Source organism: Salvelinus alpinus, chromosome 26, assembly GCF_045679555.1.
Source record: "Salvelinus alpinus chromosome 26, SLU_Salpinus.1, whole genome shotgun sequence".
Taxonomy (NCBI): Eukaryota; Metazoa; Chordata; class Actinopteri; order Salmoniformes; family Salmonidae; genus Salvelinus; species Salvelinus alpinus.
This window is the reverse complement of record NC_092111.1, coordinates 11,255,250-11,278,849: the sequence shown is the minus strand read 5'-3', so window position 1 is coordinate 11,278,849 and position 23,600 is coordinate 11,255,250. Positions and strand designations below refer to the sequence as shown.

At 42.6% G+C, this 23,600-nt stretch overlaps 1 protein-coding gene across 6 annotated transcripts in view; it reads right to left on the bottom strand.

The window, feature by feature from the left end:
- LOC139554697 (protein MTSS 1-like) overlaps positions 1–19,367 on the bottom strand; it is a 47,239-nt gene extending 27,872 nt beyond the window's left edge. For 4 of the 6 annotated variants that reach the window (XM_071367739.1, XM_071367738.1, XM_071367740.1 and 1 more), the window contains exons 1-3: positions 18,883–19,366; positions 13,497–13,558; positions 11,279–11,352 (exon numbers count right to left, since the gene is read on the bottom strand). In XM_071367739.1, coding sequence (XP_071223840.1) covers positions 11,279–11,352; positions 13,497–13,558; positions 18,883–18,954 — 208 coding nt within the window. In that variant the 5' untranslated portion in view covers positions 18,955–19,366. Of the gene's footprint in view, positions 1–11,278; positions 11,353–13,496; positions 13,559–18,882 lie in introns of all 6 variants that reach the window. The other 2 variants (XM_071367735.1, XM_071367741.1) reach the window with 2 other exon arrangements.
- Positions 19,368–23,600: the final 4,233 nt, after the last annotated feature.

Below are 23,600 nucleotides of genomic sequence, written 5' to 3'. Positions count from 1 at the left end.
TGACCTCCTCCCTATAGGCTGTCTCATCGTTGATGATGATCAGGCCTACCACTGTTGTGTCATCGGCAAACTTAATGATGGTATTGGAGTTGTGCCTGGCCATGCAGTCATGAGTGAACAGGGAGTACAGGAGGGGACTGAGCACGCACCCCTGAGGGGCCCCCGTGTTGAGGATCAGCGTGGCGGATGTGTTGTTACCTACCCTTACCACCTGGGGGTGACCTGTCAGGAAGTCCAAGATCCAGTTGCAGAGGGAGGTATTTAGTCCCAGGGTCCTTAGCTTAGTGATGAGCTTTGAGGGCACTATGGTGTTGAACGCTGAGCTGTAGTCAATGAATAGCATTCTCACATAGCTGTTCATTTTGTCCAGGTGGGAAAAGGCTGTGTGGAGTGCAATAGAGACTGCATCATTTGTGGATCTGTTGGGGCGGTCTGATAATTGGAGTGGGTCTAGGGTTTCTGAGATAATAGTGTTGATGTGAGCCATTATCAGCCTTTGAAAGCACTTCATGGCTACAGACGTGAGTGCTACAGGTCTGTAGTCATTTAGGCAGGTTACCTTAGTGTTCGCTTTTTTGATGGTTCGTTGGAGGGAATAGCGGGATGTCTTATAAGCTTCCGGGTTAAAGTCCCACTCCTTGAAAGCGGCAGCTCTACCCTTTAGCTCAGTGCGGATGTTGCCTGTAATCTATGGCTTCTGGTTGTGGTACGTACGGTCACTGTGGGGACAATGTCATCGATGCACTTATTGATGAAGCCAGTGACTGATGTGGTGTACTCCTCAATGCCATCTAAAGAATCCTGGAACATATTCCAGTCTGTGCTAGCAAAACAGTCCTGTAGCTTAGCATCTGCTTCATCTGACCACTTTCTTATTGACCGAGTCACTGGTGCTTTCTGCTTTAGGTTTTGCTTTTAAGCAGGAATTAGGAGGATAAAATTATGGTCAGATTTGCCAAATGGAGGTCGAGGGAGAGCTTTGTACATGTCACTGTGTGTGGAGTAAAGGTGGTCTAGAGTGGTTTTCCCTCTGGTTGAACATTTAACATGCTGGTAGAAATTAGGTAAAACGGATTTGAGTTTCCCTGCATTAAAGTCCCAGGCCACTAGAGTCATGCTCTCTCTAGCTAGCTGCCTGAAGGTTAGCAACGTGTGAGTGGTGCTGTTGGTGGAAATTGTGTCAGACGAGGTGTGTGCTGTTTGTGCGCCAAGTACCACAAAAGCAGTAAATGGTTTAATTATTATGTACTGTGGTGTGCAACAAAGCACTGAGAAAGGGTAGTCAGACAACCTTACCCCCTCCCATACAGTAACTGTGTCCATTCCTGATGTATTCTCATTTTAAAATACTATGAAGCATTGTTCTAGGCACATTGTGCATTTAGGCTAATGTGAGAGAACAACAGTGCATTTCAAGGAAATGGTACACCGTGAGAGTTAACACAAACACTGTGCTGAGTTTACTGTAAACAGTCCCAATGTGGGATTCGAATCCCACATATTATAGGCCGTCAATGTAAATAAGAATTTGTTCTTCACTGACTTGCCTAGTTAAATAAAGGTTACATTTAAAAAAATTAAGAATAAAATATATGTATATAATTAGAAATAGAACATAATGTTTCTGAGGTAGACGAGGGTAGCCTCTCTCTTTTACACGCCACCCAAGCACAATGTTCATTGGATAGCAGTGCATCCATTTCACGTTCAATGAAAACATGTTATAGCAAAAAGATTGGGGAAACTGAGAGTCAATCAAGAGATCAGTGACCTACTATCAACTTTTGTTTTGACCTAAATTCAACATCAGACCACTTGTGCTTTGTGAGTCTTTGTGAGTCAGTCTTGCAGCATGAAATGCCTGTGAATTATTGAACACCTGTTCAACCTTTACAAAATGTGCTGCTCCCCTGGTGACGAATAAGCTTTCCCTCAGGATCCTCTGGCATCTCACCTCTCTGTGGGCTGTTTCACGATAGGACTCCACCAGTAGACTACCGCTTTGTGTGACGACATGCTTCAGACAATGAACAATCGTGTTTAAACAAGTAGTAGTATCTCATAATGTGTGCTGCATATTTCATGACAGGTGCCAATGGCGATTGTAAGGGCTTGTATTGTTATTGCACTGGGAGAACTTCCCTCTTTCATTACCATGATACGGAGCTCCCCATACAGCTATAACCACAGATAAAGGATCAGATTCCCCTACCCCCAACCTTAACCTCAAACATTATGAACCTAAATATAATATCTGACCCTGGACCAGTTCTATCACCAACTTCTACCATCTACTCCATTGTGGCTACAGGTACCGGGCAATACTGGTCCTCGATAACAGACTAACATTTTAGTCATTTAGAGACAGCTAGGTGAGACAACCACATATCACAGTCATAGTAAGTACAATTACTCTCAATAAAGTAGTTATCAACAGACGCACGGGCGGTAAATTATGCTGTTTGATTCACGCTAACGAGCGGAGACGAGCAGGGCTTCATAACTAATTAAAAAGGGGGGGGGGGGGGGGGGGGCGTTGTGAAGCACATGAAAGAACAGACTCACCTGCTGGGTGATCTTAGTCAATAATTCAAACATGTCCTCTGGCTGTACGGTCAGCTGGGGGAGAACATGGTCATACACGCTACAGGAGAAAGGGCAACGTTGAATAGTTGAGGTGTTCAGCTATTTTCACTATCGGCTTGGTTACAAAGAAAGAATTACAGCCGCTGTTTCGTTACATATGTTGCGCGGGCTTCGCCCGCTACCAAAAATCCCACACTGGTTGCAAGGAAATTAGATAGCAAAATATTTGGGGGGGGGGGGGGGTCACAATTCAGGATATTGAATGATAACAACTGGATTTGACTAAATGCATGGACGGATGAGAGAGAAAGACAGAGCGTGTTATACCCCTCTCTTACAGTTCTTATGGTGCCATAAGCTATGGGTTTATGTCAACACTCCGGTACTTCCTATAGGCTACCGATGGCCACTTCACACATCACAGGCAGTCTGAGAAGGCTTGTCCTTTATGTCTCAGATCTCCACTACCACCCCTCCTTCTACTAGCCCAGCCAACCATGTAAATTGCGTCGTACGCAGAGCACTGAATCTACGGGAGGCTTTTCATGTATGCATCTAGAGAGGCAGAGCACGCTCCCTCTCCTGCAAACATACTGACAGTGGATCAAGTGCACAGTGACGTCAGGGACTCCGCCGGCTGTTGCTATGCTGCATACCATGTCAGCCCGCTTGTAATTATACTATTACACTCTCAATTAATGCCAGTAGAATCTATATGGAGAGGGACAGGTGGGGATCGTTGACTTATTTACTCTGCCAGACCACACACACATTGGTACACACTCAACTTTCTTTCCTCATCTCCTTTCCTTTGTGGCCTCCGACATGTGAATGCATGGAATATGATTTTGCCTTGATGCTTTCGCCTAGCAAGTCCTTTCAGACCAGTAGGTTTGAAGGAGAGGAGATGACGGAAGGAGGATATTTGAGACTGTTTGGAACAAGTCCTTTCAGAACAGCGGCGCTGAAGGAGAGGAGACAAAGTTAGGAGGATATGTGAGATTGTTGGAACGTAGCCACCGAGTTGAGAGTAGAGTAGACACATAGCGGTCTCGTATTTCCCAGAGTACCTTATTGGACATGGGTTCAGGGGGGAACGAGCCAGCCATGACACTATAGGGATGTTTAGGCACGCAACAGGAAGAGATCTGGCCACACCATCGCCACAAACAGACTTTTCAGTGACCTGCAGGGAGAATGGACTTGTAGGCCGAGTGCAACGCCTAGGATTGATCCCTCAACCATGACTTAATTATCTAATATAATCTACTGAGGTTTCTCTAATTGAACATGTTATGACCTCGTGGTAAAAAAAAAACTCACGCAGAATTATTCAGAAGAAACAGCATCTTGGCTGTAGATTTCACCCACGGGGGAGTGGTGGGCGGGACGGGAGTAGAGCTTCGTAAAGCTAAAAAGGTTTCAGGCAAAGCTCGTGGGTTTAAAAAAGGAGACTGCGGAGACTATGCAGAGGTTTACTTTGAGGGTGCTGCTAGGTTCGTCGGCATTGACTGTTATTAAAATTGGACAGTGGCCAAAGTACCAGGCAAGTCTCTGTCTAACAGGCCTAGCTATCAGTGGTGTGAAGTACTTAAGTAAAAATACTTGAAAGTACTACTTAAGTCGTTTTTGTTGGGATATCTGCGCTTTACTATTTATATTTTTGACAACTTTTACTACAGCTTCACTACATTCCTGAAGGAAATGATGTACGTGACACCCAAAAGTACTTGTTACATTTTAAATGCTTAGTAGGACGTGACAATGGTCTAATTCACTTATCAGGAGAACATCCCTGGTCATCCCTACTGCCTTTGATGTGGAGGACTCACTAAACACATGCTTCATTGGTAAATGATGTCTGAGTGTTGGAGTGTGCCCCTGGCTATCTGTAAATGATGTCTGAGTGTTGGACTGTGCCCCTGGCTATCTGTAAATTATGTCTGAGTGTTGGACTGTGCCCCTGGCTATCTGTTAATGATGTCTGAGTGTTGGAGTGTGCCCCTGGCTATCTGTAAATGATGTCTGAGTGTTGGAGTGTGCCCCTGGCTATCTGTAAATGATGTCTGAGTGTTGGAGTGTGCCCCTGGCTATCTGTAAATGATGTCTGAGTGTTGGACTGTGCCCCTGGCTATCTGTAAATGATGTCTGAGTGTTGGACTGTGCCCCTGGCTATCTGTTAATGATGTCTGAGTGTTGGAGTGTGCCCCTGGCTATCTGTAAATTATGTCTGAGTGTTGGAGTGTGCCCCTGGCTATCTGTAAATGATGTTTGAGTGTTGGAGTGTGCCCCTGGCTATCTGTAAATTATGTTTGAGTGTTGGAGTGTTGGAGTGTGCCCCTGGCTATCCGGAAATAAAAAACTCAAGTGGGATTTTACTGGGTGACTTTCACTTGAGTCATTTTCTATTATGGTATCTTTACTTTAAAACAAGTATGAAAATTGGATCATTTGTCCACCACTGCTAGCTACTAAGGAAAGTGAATTCAGCAAAATAAACCCACAAATTGAATTCATCCACAAAATGTGATTTGCTAGTTTGCACTGATATAAAAGAACTTAACAAAAACAATTCCACAAATCTACCCCTTTAGTGTGAAAAGTAGCACTGAAAATCCCTTGAAATGATAAAAATGCCCTGTCTTGCGCAATGCAGTAAATCTGATTTCTCCCTTTTGCAGAGATGAGATCATAAAAGCAGAAGCTGCCAAAGGAGTCCATCTGTACAGTTGATGGCACTGAGGCTTTTCCCCCTGACTGGCATGCCAGTCCTTCTGTCTGTGTGGGGACCACTCACTGTGCATCCTCTAGTGATTTGCCCACTTGCATGTGCTCCAAGGGACATAAACGAAAAGGCCTTGGCCGGCCACATCAAATCGGCTCGTGGACCGGGTTTTGAAACCGTGGGCCACCAATTGATCTACATAATAACTACATATCATCTGACGTAAAGTTTTATATACGTTGTAGTACATCTTACAATCATCAATTAGCATATGTGGATATTCACCTTTTCTAATTTTCATATTCTCAGTCGGACTTGTTTTTCAATGACCATTTTTAACAGTTGTCAGATTGGTGGAACTCCAGTCCCTCCAATCTGAACCACTGCATGTGACGTTAATGCCAGTCCTGATGCAACAGTCATTTCTCCGTACCGCTTGACCTTACAGTATATCTTAGTAATTCTTCAAACCCTTTCACCTCTGTCACCTACATTGAGGCCATTTCTTACCCTGGTCCTGGATCTGTTTGTGCACTGGCGTAGCACACACCCCTGCAGCCCCCGCGAGACGGGGGCCCACGAGCAAAGATTCTTGAAAGTCGGGACATTCCTTGTCTGGCAGGGACAATTGTTTTTATAGTGGAAAATAATGGATTTTGTTACATTATAACATTTACATTTAAAGGACTTTTATAATGGAGAAGATTTGTTTTGGAAATGTTCTAAATACTTTCAATATTATTAATGTCGGCTCAATATCTGGACATGTCCTTGTCCAGCGCAAAGGAGCTCATTTTCAAACTCCCCAAAAAGCTCTCTCTCTATATATATATATAAAAATGGGTCAATAATGGATATTAACTCAATTATCTCATGGTAGTTTCTTGCAATAGCCCTTTGTGACTTTAAAGAATATGTATCTCAAAACTGTGATTCCTAAAAGATGTGTTTGGAGATTTGGTCAACTGCATCAGAGTTGTCTAAAATCGTAAATGAATCAGGAATGAGCAGGGACAGCTACACCATAAGGACCCCTTATTCATGTCCTCATTAAATGTAGTGCAACAAGACCACTAATGGTCTGTAAAATTCTCTACTTTTGATAGATTTAAACAAACAATATTGGAATCACCATGGTCACAACCATAAACTGTCAACTCCTTCTGCCTGATAGAATATGAATTTTGGTTCAAATATGTTACATTTAATTCGTTTTTTATAGTCATAAAGCAACAGATGAAAAAGAAAATGTTTGTCAACTCCGTAAAACATCGACTCCGTCAGATTTTTGTCTGACATCATTTCCGTCAGAGTGCTGAAAGATCTGATAAAATGGTTGTTTTTATTGGGGATTTCCAAATTAATAATTTTCCATATTTTACAGATGTTTGTATTTAACTTTTAGAGGCAAAAATGTCTGTTATGAGTATATGTTGTCAACTCCGTCAGAGCTTGTCAACTGCGTCACTGATGGAGTCAATATATATTTTTTCGTATTCTGAAAAAATATTATAATCACAGATCTGCAACATATGCTTAAACAATTTGCTGTGCTGGACCTAATGGATAATGTTTGCTTTATAAATGTTGTTTTATGTTCTAAATCTAATTAGCCCTGGAGCTTTTAGTAGTGCTATAAAATAAAACAAAAAGACGTTTGGTGATTTGTATACCCTATTTGAATAATCTAATGTTAGAATGAAACAATCAAGGCCTTTAAACACTTGTTGGACAATAATTGTAAAAATGAAATGCCTTTCATGGTGACTGACGGAGTTGACAAAAATCCAGTTAGTTACATTTTATGAAAAATAAATCAATAGAAGGTTGTTCCTTTACATGGTTTGATAGCTGCTACTTTGGTCTATCAAAATATATATACCTTTTTGGGTTAAAAGTATGACAAATATTTGTGGGAAAAAAAGTTTAGATTGTCCCATCTTTCAAGAATCCCTAAGCTCTAAAACAGCAACACTTCCTCTCAGCCTCATGGCAAAATGTGTAAAATACTGAAGCATGAGATGAGCTATAATACTGCACATTTTTCTCTCTGCCCCACGGGGGGCCTTGCTCGCACCTTGTGGGGGGCCCCGCGAAACTCCACTACGCCACTGTATTTGTGCTGTCTTGACAACTGCTATACTCATTGTCACGTGAGTGAGCTGGCAAGGCAGCACAAACAGATCTGGGACCAGGCTAGCCCTTTTTACCTGCAGGATCTAATTCTCTCAAAGGCAACACAGAAGGGTTGCTGACATCTGCCACAACACCCCGAGCTCTTAAAGAAAGGAATCCTTCCTGGCAGTGGGGCGCCATGGCAACCACAGCCACACAATACATAGCAAATAGGTGCTGGATGTAGAAATAGAGCAGACAGAATGACTGCGTCTCCTGGTTTTCATATAAAGACATTAACGGTGCTGTGTCAGAGGAAGTAGGCCGGATTTAGCTGTTGAATGCTTGTCGCATACAAACTGAGACTTCAATGTGAGTGTAGCAAACATGTGTTTAGCACATGCTTTTGGCAGTGATGACTGTTCTGTAATTTCTAGTTCTATGATGCATTTAGCCGTAGAGTTGAGCGCCAAATGGCCATTAATTAACACAAAGGGTTGATCACATGATCCAACGCAAGCAAACCTCATTGAGACTGTACTGTGTTCATATCCATTGGAAATTGAAATCAAACTCCCATCACACTGAACAAGGGTGCATCAACATGAACAAAGTCCTATGTCAGGTGTCTTCACACACTGCTCTTCATAATGGTCTACTCCTATTGTCTATTGCTTATGCCGTCTCCCACCGCTGAGCTGCTAAGGACTCCTACAGCATGGCTCCAGAGGTGGGACCAGCCCTCCTGATTTCCATACTTGTTGCCATGAGCACCGGTCTGGCTGTGACTAGCTGCTGTGTGGAAGGACAGGACAGGAGCCAAGCACATATGGCCATCCGTTCGCGACGGCCTCTTTGAGACGCAGATAAATATGAAAATGAGGTGGGGGTTTAGCGTAGCCTCCCGAAGGACTGTTTATCCTGGATTAAAGGTAAAGGATAGGGGTGTGGACTGGAGTAGTGTGGCTGTCTTAGTCGCTAGTTCAAACAATCTGGGAGGTGCACTGACAATTGTAGGCCTGTCCTTTAGGAACCTCATAGTTCCTCAAAAGGCTGCGCGACTGCGTAAGTGGATAATACTGTACATAACACGCATTGGAACAAAAGACGCACAAGGCACAAACAAAGGGCACAAAAGAAACAAACATTAGTGGCCTTGTGGGTTGCATAAACAAAACCGTGACTGGACGTTGTGTTGGGCCCTGACCTTACATGGTCATCATACGGGCTGTCTCACACCACACCCAGACCGAGTAATGAAAGGGAAGAATGAAAGGAGGGCAAAGCACTGCTATTTTAGGTGTACTCCACTTTAGATTGAAAAATGGGCCTCCCTACACTCAGTCAATCTCCCCCGTCTAGGGACTAGCACACAAAAACGGCCAATGGCTAATCACGGTGCAGTGTGGCTAACTACGGAACCTCCCATAATGACATTTTCATGTCTATATGACAATGTATGTTGACATGGAGAAAATACGGTCCTATCGTACAACAAAAACATCTGTAAACATACATACACTGTGGCAGACAATCTCATTCGTCAACCTCCTCTCCTCGGCCTGTGGTTCTCAACTGGTTTTGCCTCGGGACCCAAATTGAACCAGGTTGTCTCAGTTGCGACGCAATACTCGCCAAAGTACAATCTGGAAAACTATTTTTAATGCCATACTGATATTAAAATGTAGCAATTATATGACAAGGGAACAACATTCCCACCTCTTTCATTGTCAATAAAAACATTTTGCCCATATTGTTGATGAAGAAAGTTAAACTCACTGGTTTGAGACCAACAAAAGAAATCAACCAAAATAGCGTTTCTAAACTCTATATTGAAAATACTGTGATTGAAGAAATATTGTTCAGAGATTAAATGATTTAAAAATGTAAGTACACTGACATTTCAACACACTTTCTACCTGGTTTAAGTCGTTTTTTTACTCAGATAACCGTGACCCATTCAAAACCTCACGACCCACCAGTTGAGAATCGCTGTCCTAGGCCACATTATATAATAGCCTATTCTAAAACTGGTATTGAAAGTTATGACATAGACAAACTGGATTAAGGTGCTCAGCATTAAGAAAATGCTTTTATTTAGCACTGGTGGCTATTTCCACTGTGTTGGGTTGATATTCCCAAACACCTACACAGTTGAAAGGTATTGTCAAATTTTGACCTTTCATCCTTTGTGTTGAAAGGCCTCTCACTGTGGCCTTTGAGTTGTGAGCGTCTGATTGTCTAGCTGCAATAATTTACAGCAGAGGATATGAATATGCGGAAATGTATAAATAGGGTTATGTAGCTTACGTAATGATTGCACTGAATCTATGGCAGCCAGATTCAATAGCCATTACAGGATTGAATAAAAACATGTGGCATTACAATATGTCATTACTGATGTATTGAAAAAACATGTATTTGGATTGGAATGGATAACATATTACTGAAGAATCAGAGGGGTTTTATAATGAAAGCCAAGGGAGATAAAAAAAAAATGCTTACATTTTACATATTGATATTAAAGGCCTGTGGGCTTCCTTTGTTATGTCATAAAACCTTGGAAATCATTGTGGGTAGTAGCCTACATATTAGAAAGGAGGGAGAAAAGAAGGAGAGGAGAGGAAAAGGAGGTCACCATTCTCACTTCACTCTGTCCACTGCCGAGTATCCCACCTTACCACTTAAAGTGACAAAAGTCTCCAAATGAAGTCCATTCTATTCAGGACATGCCCTCCCTGTGAACTTCAACTGTAAACCCTCGGAGGTGCTCAGTCTCACCACAAAACAAAGCTGCACCGTCACAGACGCGACCACAACCACGGTTCAACCGCCCAGGATGGTGTGGCCAGTGTTCTTGAACCATATTCTCATGTTAACACTTGAAACACTTAAAAGTGTTTGATGGAACATGACAGTTCTTTAAGATGTGACACCCCTCACATTAAATGAAAAAGCTCCACTGTCCTACTGACCCTTAAATTAGCCAAGCGAAGAGTGACTGCCTGGTCGTGGCTCGCTCTGTCACCGTGACAGGCAGTGGCCATGACAGCGCTCTGTAGTGGGCAGAGAGACCAACCCGACCTGACCACAAACCCACTCTTCCTGCATCTTACAACCACTCTGTCAACAACATTAGGACCACAAATCCTGCTGATGGAAGCTTGACGTCGCATTAGATTGACAGTTCCGATTGTTGAGGGTGAGGGAGACTACTCCTTCAGAAAAACATTCATATAGCATTCGTAAGGCTGTCATAAATGTAATACACTCACTGTTACCACATAAAAGTGTGTATAGCAAAAATATTCCCCACATCGTCAGTTAGGTCATGCCTTCAGAAATGACAAGGCAGCTCCAGTTATGTTGAAATTTTGCTGTTTGTTGACAAAAACACTGTCATAGTGTATTAGGATAGTGGGTATGAGGAAACATAGTTTCCAAGACATGAACATACTGTACATGCATCCATCAAAGAGGTGGACAGCTCAGTGCTCAAGTGTCTGCCAGAAAGGCAGGTTAGAGGTTAGAGGTTAACAGGAGGGTGAGTGAGCATGACTATTAGTGGCTCTTGGAAGTCCAAATGAAAGGTTAAGCAGAGAGCTGTCTAAAGAGGGGCACATACATTATTACGATGTGGGTCTTTGTAAATCATTCTAAATGATTAAGACAAGTCTTATACATGTATAGAACATGAAAGACTGCAACAGCAACCAGGAGAAAACGTGATTTCCTCTGTCAATATGTGTCCTTAGCATCACGACCAGCCCCCACAATACCCCACTGCCATTCGTCCTCCAAACCACACACACACACTTCACAGCCCCCCGACTATGAGGTACATCTGCTTACCTCTGCTGCCGGTTGCCAGATCAGCCACTTTCTGAAAGGCGTCCAGGAAGGCGGCTACCGCGACAACTGTCGTCCTGGGAGATGAGAAAGACACAGCTGGTCACCATTCTGATTATTATTGGCAGCAGAACATACAATACAACATATGTACAACATAGGCCTACAACCATACAACACCCATATTCACCATGGTTTGAATCACTTCACTAGTAGCACCATATGCGTTGGGAAAGGGGTGGACAGAGTTAGTAGTCTGGTCAAGTTGGGTCAGTGTTTACCCTACAATTATATAGGTGGGGTGGGTCCCTCCATCTACCTCTATTGCCCCCCCCCCCCCCCCCATCCAACTAGATTCCCATTTTTTTGCATTACCTTTCATGAGTATTCACCATCTAACTATATGAAAATGTTAACCTTCAACCATCCCCGTATTTACACAATTTCAAACCCCCTTAGGTGGTAACCATAAGCAACCACACTGCATGGCGTACAAAACTATGGATAAAGGGGTCACGGTAGATTTAATCTGGATTATTGTTGAGGCTTTTTTTTATTTATTTTTACCTCTACGCCCTTGCATTTCTGCATTTTAAGATTACCATGCAGCCAGAGAAACAAATCCATTACTAAATTGTCTGTTCCAGCCCTCCCTGAAATTGTATAAAGTAGAGACTGACCTTTGTTGACAAGAAACTGAGCTGAAATTGAAGTCAGTAGGTAGGCAAGGTATCATCCACCAATTTGATGTTATAAATCATTTCAGGTTAGGAAATTCAACTGAGCCACATGCTGCATGATGGTACTCTGTTGTACAATGTGCAATCAAAGGGTTGCTTTTCTCTCATTCTTAATGAAGTAACGACTATTCATTTGAGCTCAGAAAAACACAAGGCTAAGTGGATGCATGCATTCTTCGTTATTTAAAGCAGAGCATGGTTTCTTAAAGAGTGGGCATGTCTACTCTAAATTCAGATGAGCTATTTAAAAGGAGAATTTGGCCTTTTTATACACACTTTTTTATTTTGGATGTAAATGGCAAGTTGTAGAAGGGTCCAGACACTTTTTTATCAATTTCACTTACCCCAACCAGCGATTCACTTCCGCGCATCCTCGTTGTGCAGTATGGGGGCTCTAAAAGGACTTACTTGGCTGTTTTCGGAGTATTAATTCATGTTTTTTTCAGAGCTGCACAACGAGGATGAGGAATCGCTAAAATAAAAGGGTCTGGACCCTTCTATAACATGCCATTTTAAAAAGCAAAATTCTCCTTTAAAATGGTGTTAGGAAAACACCCGGACTAGGTCGCACACAATTGGCACTGCAGAGGTTATGGTTATCTGCCCTTTGGCACTCCGGAACTCACTCCCTATAGCATGTAGTTGGTGCACCGTGCCACTGCTACTGTTCTAGATTACAGAGGTGTGTGTCACGTAAGCACGTACATGCACAGTGCTGTACACAGACGCAAAAAAAAAATGCTTCACACACATGCTATTGTAGACACACCATTTACCATGTGGTGAGAAAGAGCTGAAAAATAGAAAACTAGAAAAATGCATGTATTGTTTGTAATGTTAGCACGTTTCGCTTTACCTGCGGAGAGTAAAGGGTGAGACTATAGAGCTATGGATGCAAGAAGACTTGTTGAATGAGCAAAAGGCCAAGAGGCTAGGAGGAGGACATTTCCAGCTGGCTTCTGTCACATCAGTGGCAGGATTTCTCAGGAACCCTTTTCTTCCACAAACCTCAGCGGGACAAGGAAGTAAAGATGTTTTTCAGCGGGTTAACCCAGTGTAACCCTTGGCCTGAAATAAAAGCTTCTGGCGCGCTGCGCTGATCCACCACGCTGAGATAATGACTTTATGATTTGATCGTTAATCTCAGTTGATGAAAGGTTCATTAAGTTTTTCCCTTTTTTTCTTCCTTCCCTCATGACCTTCAGCTGTGACTGTGTGCAACTGTGATCCAGAAACACGCTGACAAGACCAGGGCAGGGTGAGTGTGAAATTCTAGACAGATAACAAGGAACATTTGAAGAAGAAGGATTTTTTGTTTTTGTTTCTATGAGGTTGGGTAAATGGAGTGTGCCTGTGTGTGTGTGCCTGTGTGTGTGCGTGTGCGTGTGCGTGTGCGTGTGCGTGTGCGTGTGTGTGTGTGTGTGTAGAGATGTGCAGTAAGTCCGTGTTTCTTTGTTGTGTTGTTTTGTTTGTTTGTTTACCTGAGCTGTGATTGTAGCTTCCCGGCCTTGCTGATGAAGTCATCCCACACCGGGTAACTGCTCTGAGGACATAAAAGAGGAACATGTGAGGACGAGGAGTACACACAAAAACATTTCTAATGCAACATGTCCACAAGCTCATGTCTGAAAAATCTCACATATACAAGAGCAACAATGGGAGAGATCAATAAAGTAAATCCATAGACCCATACTGAGATTGTAGACCCCACTCTCACTTTCAGTGTATGTAAAACAATAGCCCACAGGCAATATGGATACAGTTAGGATCAAATTGGGTTCAATTCAAAGTCCCAATACTGCATTGCGGTATCTCTGTTGAGAAAGTAGGCTAACCTGAGTGAAGTTGAACTACAGTAAACCGAAGAGTTCTAAAAAGTAGATTATAAACTGGGTGGTTCAAGCCCTGAATGCTGATTGGCTGAAAGCCGTAGTATATCAGACCATATACCAATTACGTTGGTAACCAGTTTATAATAGTAATAAGGCACCTCGGGGGTGTTGTGGTATATGGCCAATATACGGCTACGGGCTGTATCCAGGCATTATGCATTGCGCTTAAGAAGAGCCCTTAGCCGTGGTATATTGGCCATATACCACACCCCCTTGGGCCTCATTGCTTAAATATGCTTCAAACATCATAAGAATCCCATCGATTGAGTGTTGCCTTTGTTGTTAGTGCTAATACCTTGAAGGCTTATTCAGTATGAGGTGCAAGAACATTGCAAATGTATATTTTTGTCATTTAGCAGACACTCTTATCCAGAGCAATTACGGTTAAGTGCCTTGCTCAGACACATTGACAGATTTTTCACCCAGTCGGTTCATGGATTCAAACCAGCAACCTTTCAGTTATTGTCCCAGTGCTCTTAACCACTAGGCTACCTGCAGCCCTAAACATTTTTACTTTACACTTTAGTCATTTTTAGCAGACGCTCTTATCCAGAGCACATACATGTTCTTACTGGTCCACCGTGGGAATCGGACCCACAACCCTGGCGTTGCAAGCGCCATGCTCTTACCAACTGAGCCACACGGGACCTGAAATGTACCATATAGGACTGACACTACTCTTAGAAGCAGGTGACTGTAGGTTAGCCTGCCTGTCTAAAGACATGTTGGCCTCTGATTGAAGCACCTTGTCCTCCCCTCCCAGGCCTCTAACGTCTAAGTTCAGGGCTGTGGTGGTGAAAGGCCAGAGTGGTAGCTAGCCAGCTATAGTCTGGGGGCCATGCAGTAAACATCTGTCACCAGGGCAGTCTGGGTGAAGCTAACAAGGCCACACCACAGCTGGAAGGCAAGAGACCGTGGAAGTCAACAGGGAACAGCCTCTAGCTGGGAGTGACATGCTCGCTGAGTGGGCAAACACAAGTGTCTTCTTAGAAGTGTGTGTGTGTGTGTGTGGTGTGTGGTGTGTGGTGTGTGTGGTGTGTGTGTGTGTGTGTGTGTGTGTGTGTAAAAGTGCTTAAGTGTGTCCATGACTGATGAAGAGACCTGCACAGGAATACAGACAGGGGTTAAACTACTTAGGTGAGTCAATTCAATTCCAGCTCAACTTCCTCCGCTCTTTGAGTAAATATGTGATAACACATGAACATGGTGTATTTGAGATACAAGATCTGCATTTCAATTCACTCTCTGAAAAGACTACTCAATTCAAATAACTACCCACAACCCTATTGTTTTGAACACAGAAAACACAGTAGAAAATATACACCGTAAGCCTTTTTACTGTGATAGCAATGGATCACAGCCATGAGTTGATAATGGGGCCGAACAATCACACTACGGGGCGGTGGGGTTAACGAGATAGCACACTGTCAGACTTGTCGTTGTCAAGGTGATATGTATTGAGTGATTGATTAGTGCCCTAGCCGCACTCCCCTGAGAGGAGGAATACATGTGAAGTCTGCCGTCTCTCAGTGCCTCACTCAGGCATCCTTTTGTTCATCCACGGCACTAGCCCTCCACATTGGTTACCGTGACAACACGATCGAGGCAATGACGCTGCACTTCAATCTCCCTGGCACCCATCCTTTACGTCGCTGGGCGAGGAATAACATGAAGTATGCACTGCATGAATTCACCACGCCACTCACTTATATGGCTTCGATGCGTTGATTTCCTACTGAGAGATCATCATTTTAGCATCGCAAACGGCATTTCAGATTCAATGCAGTGACTGAATAAATGCAGATCATTTAAAATGCATTGAGTCAGGCAAACAAAAAGATCAGGCTTTGACTCAGGCAACTCTAACGCATGGTGCTCATCTCAGAAATGAAATGGGTAAGAAGAACATGGCTCTATGTTCAACAAGACTTCTCATGGATCCATCAATTTATGGTCATAAACCCTAGAGCTCTGCGTTGTATCTGGTTATCTTTTCCATCCATTTCAGTTCTATGCTTCATCTAGTCATTTCACCCCAACCCCCCAGTGAGAGGATTATTTTAGCCAGAGTGATGATCCACTCTGATTTAATATAAATACTTTATTAATAAACCAAAGTAGGCCTACATCCAATGCCCTCAATAGCATTACCTTCAACCTCAAGCCAACAGATTAATAATGTAATGGTGCTCAAACACGTATACATTTGAAGGGGTAATAGAGAATAAAGCATTATGGGCCGGTTTCCCAGACACAAACAGTATTAGGCCTAGTCCTAGACTCTCCATTGAGTAGCCGGTTTTATTTCAGGACTAGGCTTAATGTATCCAGAAAACAGATCCATGAAGTAGCACAACTCACAAATAAAACCTAAAAGTAAACCTCTATAGAACCAATTCTGAAATGATTCAATTATCACTGAATTCCATGATTTTTTTGTCATTCATACTGCAGTATTTATACTCAGTTTAAAGAATGCTTGGAGCTCAGAAAAGGCATGTAGGATTGGTTCCAGTTAAACAGATGAAAGGTAATATGTCTGCTTAGACAATAAGGGATGTGTGAACAGTATCTAAATGAATGATGTATTAACACACACGCACACCAACCAGCACGCTGATTCAATTTAAGCACAAACATTGGCGAGCAAATATAGGCACACACAGACAATCCCCACCCACACATGTACACATCCGCCAGCAGACCAGAGTGTAATTCCTGGTGCCCTTTGGAAAAGCCCTCCACCTACGAAAATGGTTTATTACACAGGTCCAGTGAAACCTATGCCTGAAATGGCTGTAGAAGGCTATCATGAATGAACATATTTCTGCCTAATGTTAGACCATTGGAAAGCATTTGTCGTCATCAGAATCTACAAAAGTTGCCCATTTCTCTAATGTTTGTCCCATTATTTCTCTGAAACAATTTATAGTTAATGCGGAGTTGATCACATGGCTTTGCAAAAGTTTCTCAAACCAGATCATGGACATCACGGTTTTCATTTGTTTGGAATCTCAATCTCTATTCTCCTACATCAAATGTTTATCCGCCACCAGTGGCACGTATTCATGGATGCCAAAGGAAGCCTGGCTTCCCAAAACAACTGACCAATAAAAAAATGATTTATCTTTCGCCTCTCTGTGTTTCATCATTTTCCTTCAATTTGCAAATGGCTGAATGTATTTCACCGGAGAAAGCACCTGAGCGAGCGAAACAGCGCCCCTCCGTATGTGCAGGCCCTCTATCTGACGCTGTCTGGTCAAAACGAGTATGACATTGTTGCCGCCCGTAGCATTGAAGGCAAGGGAAGCCAGCGAGCATCGGCCCCCCTTGACAAATTTAACAGATTTAACAGAAAAACTTGAATTGTTGCATCTCGTTGTGTTGTTGTCCTCTGGTGGCTAAAATTGTCCCTTTCCTACATTAGCCATGGCTAGAGATTTGGACTTGTGGTTTTACTTAATTCTCCATACTGGCCAATGATTATAAAGGCAATTCTGATCCAATCATTCATACATTGTTGTGCCCCTGGCCTGAGAGGATGGAAGTTCAATATGTAGCTAGATGTAGAAGGCTAATGTTAACTAGGCTAGCGAGTAAGCATTTTAGCTAGTTAGCCTAGGACAACAAAAAATAAGTGTGTACTGTATGACAGAGTGATAAACTGTTTCGTCAAGAGAGGAGGATGGCTTTGGCGTTTCTCTACAAGTAGGGTGAGTCAACATGTTTTTCTACTTGCAGGAGCACGCGCACACACACACACACACACAAATCAGAACCATGGCTAGCCACATATTTAGCTTACGTTGATTGCCCTAAATAGTTTTTGGTATCTTTTAGTTGTCACTGTATTAGACTAAGCAGAGGTGATTTGATGAAGTTGAAATGGAAACATTAACTTGTCTGTTACTGTACATGCAATATGCTTTGTGGACTTCGCTGGACAGAGGTTGTTATCTGGTTTTGTGATAAAACAAAGGTGTGGTTGAATTTATACTTCCACTGTGTCCTCTTATTGTCTCGACCCTTTACACCTATATATCACGGTCGCAAGGCATATGAAATAACAGGTTATAGAGCAAACAACGCAATTATCACAACACATACAGTAGGTTGTAATATTGGGGGGTGGGAGGGGTCCACCACAAACCCCAAAATGCACTCAGCCACAGCTAAAGGGCAAACTTTCACAGTTCACACCCTTTTGAATTCGCCTGCCACCATTTCACTGCATTCAGTTGTCAGAGGAACAGGTGGGAACAGGTAAGAATAGGCGCGCCAACACTTTCAGGCAGACTGGAGCGTGCGACAATATGATTTTTTCTATAATTTTTTTTCTCTCTGCTTATTAGGCTAAGCATAGAAAATACAAATTGTCATGCTTCCTTCTGAGATGACATTGTGCAAAAATAGCATTTCTTTCATTTCCAACTGTTGAGTTTATGAGAAAAGCTAAATAAAACAGATGCGTAGCCTAAATGAGTGTCACATCTCAACAGTGACACATTTTATTGCTCTCCTCAGGACAAAAGTCAAGGGGAAACCTTCAGGACATGCATTTACTGCTACTTGATTGACGTGGTTTTAGAACATTCTTTTCTAATCCATATCCTGGATCATTTAGCCTTTTATATGCAACCGTTTGTTGTCAACGAATCAGAACACACCCACCGTGCGTGTCTCGATTCAATGCAGTCCCCCCGTGAGCGCAATTTAGTAGCCTAGGCTGTACACAATAATTTGCCGGCTTGCCACTCTTTGAATTTGTATCGTATTCTGCAAAATCAAATGTAATTGCATGCCCTTTATCTATCACAGTCAATGTCATATCGATTAGGTATAACCATACGAGGGCACGTACTGCCATATCAAAAAAACGTATTATTCTTTTGAAAATTAAAATGAAGATAATACCCTACGAAAAATAAATAAATATTAAGATAAACAATGAATACATGAGTCCCCGAAGTGTTACCTTCATGTCGCCTATCACTGTTTGAAAAAGTCCTCCGAGTGCACTGCATTCTCTTTCAATGACAGTCTCCATTTTCAGCAATGTATTATCTTGCCAAAACTGTAGTAAAAATGTGTATTCTGTCCTCCAAAACTGACTGAAAAAAGAAACTCAATAGTAAAGTATATTTTAAGGGCAAATATCCTTTCAAAGACTTGCTGCAGTATCCTGTATGTAGCACACCCGAACGATGGAAAGCAAAACAGCCGTGAGATTTAAACCCCACGTTAGTTTCCACACAGATATACATTCCATGTTTTTGCTTTTAAGACCATACTGAAAGAAGAATACAAATAGGAAATACCAGTTGTCTAAAAACGTGTGATAAAAACGAAAACAATTCGAGTACTATCACGGCATAGTCGAGGTTTAATGAAGTTTCTTGCCACAGCTGACATGCGAACTGCAAGTGTTTTACCCATGCGCGCCAGCATGCAAACCTTGAGCGCGCGTCCGCGTCGCCCCTCCTTTTGAGGCTAGTACAAGGATACTGTAGGCCTACTTCTATGCATCGCGGTGCATGGATCATAATAAATTACAAAGGGTTTGGAAAAAACGAAACTTTTTTTTATATCACATCTTATACAGTAGGCCTAATCCTTAGATGTCATGCGATATTTAGATTTCATATCATTTATAGACTGAAAATTGACTGCAAGAAGCCCAAACATATATAATATTTGACTAAAACATAATCATTACAAATCTTGCTTAAATTTGTATACTATCACATATCTCTCTATATTATGAGTGGGAAAGCTATTCTATGAGAGAAATTGCCAAGAAACTGAAGATCTCGTACAATGCTGTGCATTACTCCCTTCACAGAACAGCGCAAACTGTCTCTAACCAGAATAGAAAAAGGAGTGGGAGGCACCGGTGCACAACATGAATTAGAAAGGCACTCACACCTGTCTATATAAGGTCCCACAGTTGACAGTGCATGTCAGAGTAAAAACCAAGCCATGAGGTCCAAGGAATTGTCCATAGAGCTCAGAGACAGAATTGTGTCGAGGCACAGATCTCGGAAAGCGTAGCAAAAAAATTGTGCGGCATTGAAGGTCCGTAAGAACACATTGGCCTCCATCATTCTTAAATGGAAGAAGTTTAGAACCACCAAGACTCTTCCTAGAGCTGACAGCCCGGCAAAACTGAGCAAGCGGGGGAGAAGGGCCTTGGTCAGGGAGGTGACCAAGAACCCGATGGTCACTCTGACAGAGCTCAAGCGTTCCTCTGTGGAGATTGGAGAACCTTCCAGAAGGACAACCATCTCTGCAGCACTCAGTAAAAGGCACATGACAGCCCACTTGGAGTTTGCCAAAAAGCACCTAAAGGACTCTCAGGACATGAGAAACAAGATTCTCTGGTCTGACGAAACCAAGATTGAACTCTTTGACCTGAAAACCAAGTGTCACATCTGGAGGAAACCTGGCACCATCCCTATTGTGAAACATGGTGGTGGCAGCATCATGCTGTGGGGATGTTTTTCAGAGGCAGGGACTGGCAGACTAGTCAGGATTGAGGGGAAAGATAAACGGAGCAAAGTACATCCTTGATGAAAACCTGCTCCAGAGTGCTCAGGACCTCAGACTGGGGTGAAGGTTCACCTTCCAACAGGACAACGACCCTAAGCACACAGCCAAGACAACGCAGGAGTGGCTTCGGGACAAGTCTCTGAATGTCCTTGAGTGTCCGATCGAACATCTCTGGAGAGACCTGAAAATAGCTGTGTAGCGACACTGCCCATCCAACCTGACAGAGCTTGAGAGGATCTGCAGAGAAAAATGGGAGAAACTCACCAAATACAGGTGTGCCAAGCTTGTAACGTCATACCCAAGAAGGCTCGAGGCTGTAATCGCAGCCAAAGGTACTTCAACAAAGTGCTGAGTAAAGGGTCTAAATACTTACAGTGGGGAGAACAAGTATTTGATACACTGCCGATTTTGCAGGTTTTCCTACTTACAAAGCATGTAGAGGTCTGTAATTTTTATCATAGGTACACTGTGAGAGACGGAATCTAAAACAAAAATCCAGAAAATCACATTGTATGATTTTTAAGTAATTAATTAGCATTTTATTGCATGACATAAGTATTTGATACTTAAGAAAAACAGAACTTAATATTTGGTACAGAAACCTTTGTTTGCAATTACAGAGATCATACGTTTCCTGTAGTTCTTGACCAGGTTTGCACACACTGCAGCAGGGATTTTGGCCCACTCCTCCATACAGACCTTCAAGGCAAAACTGCTCCAGCTCCTTCAAGTTGGATGGGTTCTACAATCTTTAAGTCATACCACAGATTCTCAATTGGATTGAGGCTTTGACTAGGCCATTCCAAGACATTTAAATGTTTCCCCTTAAACCATTCGAGTGTTGCTTCAGCAGTATGCTTAGGGTCATTGTCCTGCTGGAAGGTGAACCTCCGTCCCAGTTTCAAATCTCTGGAAGACAAACAGGTTTTTCTCATCTGACCAGAGTCTCATCTGACCAGAGTACCTTCTCCATATGTTTGGGGAGTCTCCCACATGCCTTTTGGCGAACACCAAACGTGTTTGGTTATTTTAGAATAAGGCTGTCTAGGACCGGGGTTCCGCTAAATTGCAGAGCGCCAAATTCAATCAACATAAATCTCATAATTCAAATTTCTCAAACATAAGTATTAGACACCATTTTAAAGATAACATTCTCGTTAATCCAACCACAGTGTCCGATTTCAAAAAGGCTTTTCGGCGAAAGCAGAACATATCATTATGTTAGGTCAGCAATTAGTCACAGAAAGCATACAGCGATTTTCCAACCAAAGAGAGGAGTCACAAAAAGCAGAAATAGAGATACAATTAATCACTAACCTTTGATATTCTTCATCAGATGACACTCCCGGGACAACGTTACGCAATACATGTAGGTTTTGTTCGATCAAGTTCATATTTATATCCAAAAACCTGAGTTTACATTTGGCTTTGCCTCCAAAACATCCTGTGAATTTGCACAGAGCCACATCAATTTACAGAAATACTCATAATAAACATCGATAAAAGATACAAGTGTTATTCACAGAATTAAAGATATACTTCTCCTTAATGCAACCGCTGTGTTAGATTTCAAAAACACTTTACGGAAAAAACACACCATGCTATAATCTGAGTACAGCGCTCAGAGCCCAAATAAGCCATAAAGATATCCGCCATGTTTTGGAGTCAACAGAAGTCAGAATAGCATTATAAATATTCACTTACCTTTGATGATCTTCATCAGAATGCACTCCCAGGAATCCCAGTTCCAAAATAAATGTTTGATTTGTTCGATAAAGTTCATGATTTATGTCCAAACACCTCCTTTTTGTTAACGCGTTTAGCCCAGTATTCCAAATTCATGACACGCGATCACTAGGAGCAGACGAAAAGTCAAAAAGTTCCGTTACAGTCCGTAGAAACATGTCAAACGAAGTATAGAATCAATCTTTAGGATGTTTTTAACATAAATATTCAATAATGTTCCAACCGGAGAATTCTTTTGTCTTCAGAAATGCAATGGAACTCAAGCTAACTCTCACATGAATGTGCATGGTCAGCTCGTGGCACTCTGGGAGAGACCTTACTCAATCCCCTCTCATTCGCCCGCACCTCACAGTGGAAGCATCAAACAAGGTTCTAAAGACTGTTGACATCTAGTGGAAGCCTTAGGAAGTGCAATATGACCCCATAGGCACTGTGTATTTGATAGGCCAAGAGTTGAAAAACTACAAACCTCAGATTTCCCAATTCCTGGTTAGATTTTTCTCAGGTTTTCGCCTGCCATATGAGTTCTGTTATACTCACAGACATCATTCAAACAGTTTTAGAAACTTCAGAGTGTTTTCTATCAAAATCTACCAATAATATGCATATATTAGCAACTGGGACTGAGTAGCAGGCAGTTTACTCTGGGCACGCTTTTCATCCAAACGTGAAAATGCTGCCCCCTATCCCAAACAAGTTTTAAGCAATGTTTTTTTTTCTGGCCACTCTTCGGTAAAGCCCAGCTCTGTGGAGTGTACGGCTTAAAGAGGTCCTATGGTGTCACGACTTCCACCGAAGGTGGTTCCTCTCCCTGTTCGGGCGGTGCTCGGCGGTCGGCGTCGCCGGCCTACTAGCCATCACCGATCCATGTTTCCTTTTCCGTTTGTTTTGTCTTTGGTTCACTCACACCTGGTTTTCATTTACTTTAATTTCTGTGTGTATATTTACCTCTGTTTCCCCACTTAGGTTTGTGCGGGATTATTTTTCTTGTTGCTTGTGGAGGCTTTCCTCAGTGTATTTCGCGTGTGGTTATTATAGTAAGGTGCGTTGTGTTTTTGCGCCTTACGGGAGTACTGTTAGTTCCCATTGTTTTGGGGGATTGTACTGTACCGTGTTTTTGGACTTGCCCTGATTAAAATATATACGCTACACTGACATTTCTGCTCTCCTGCGTTTGACTCCTCACCTTCCTTCAGTGCGTAAACGCAACAGAATCCCGCACCCGCATGATGGAGTCAGCAGGAGCAGACGCTCTCCCGACATCAATGGAGGAGCGCGTCCAACAACATACGGCCGTACTGCAGCGTCTGGGAACAGCAATGGATCAGGTGATGGCGACGATGGACAGGTGGGAGAGAGGTGGCCTTCCTCAACCAGCCACACTACAACCATCCCCAC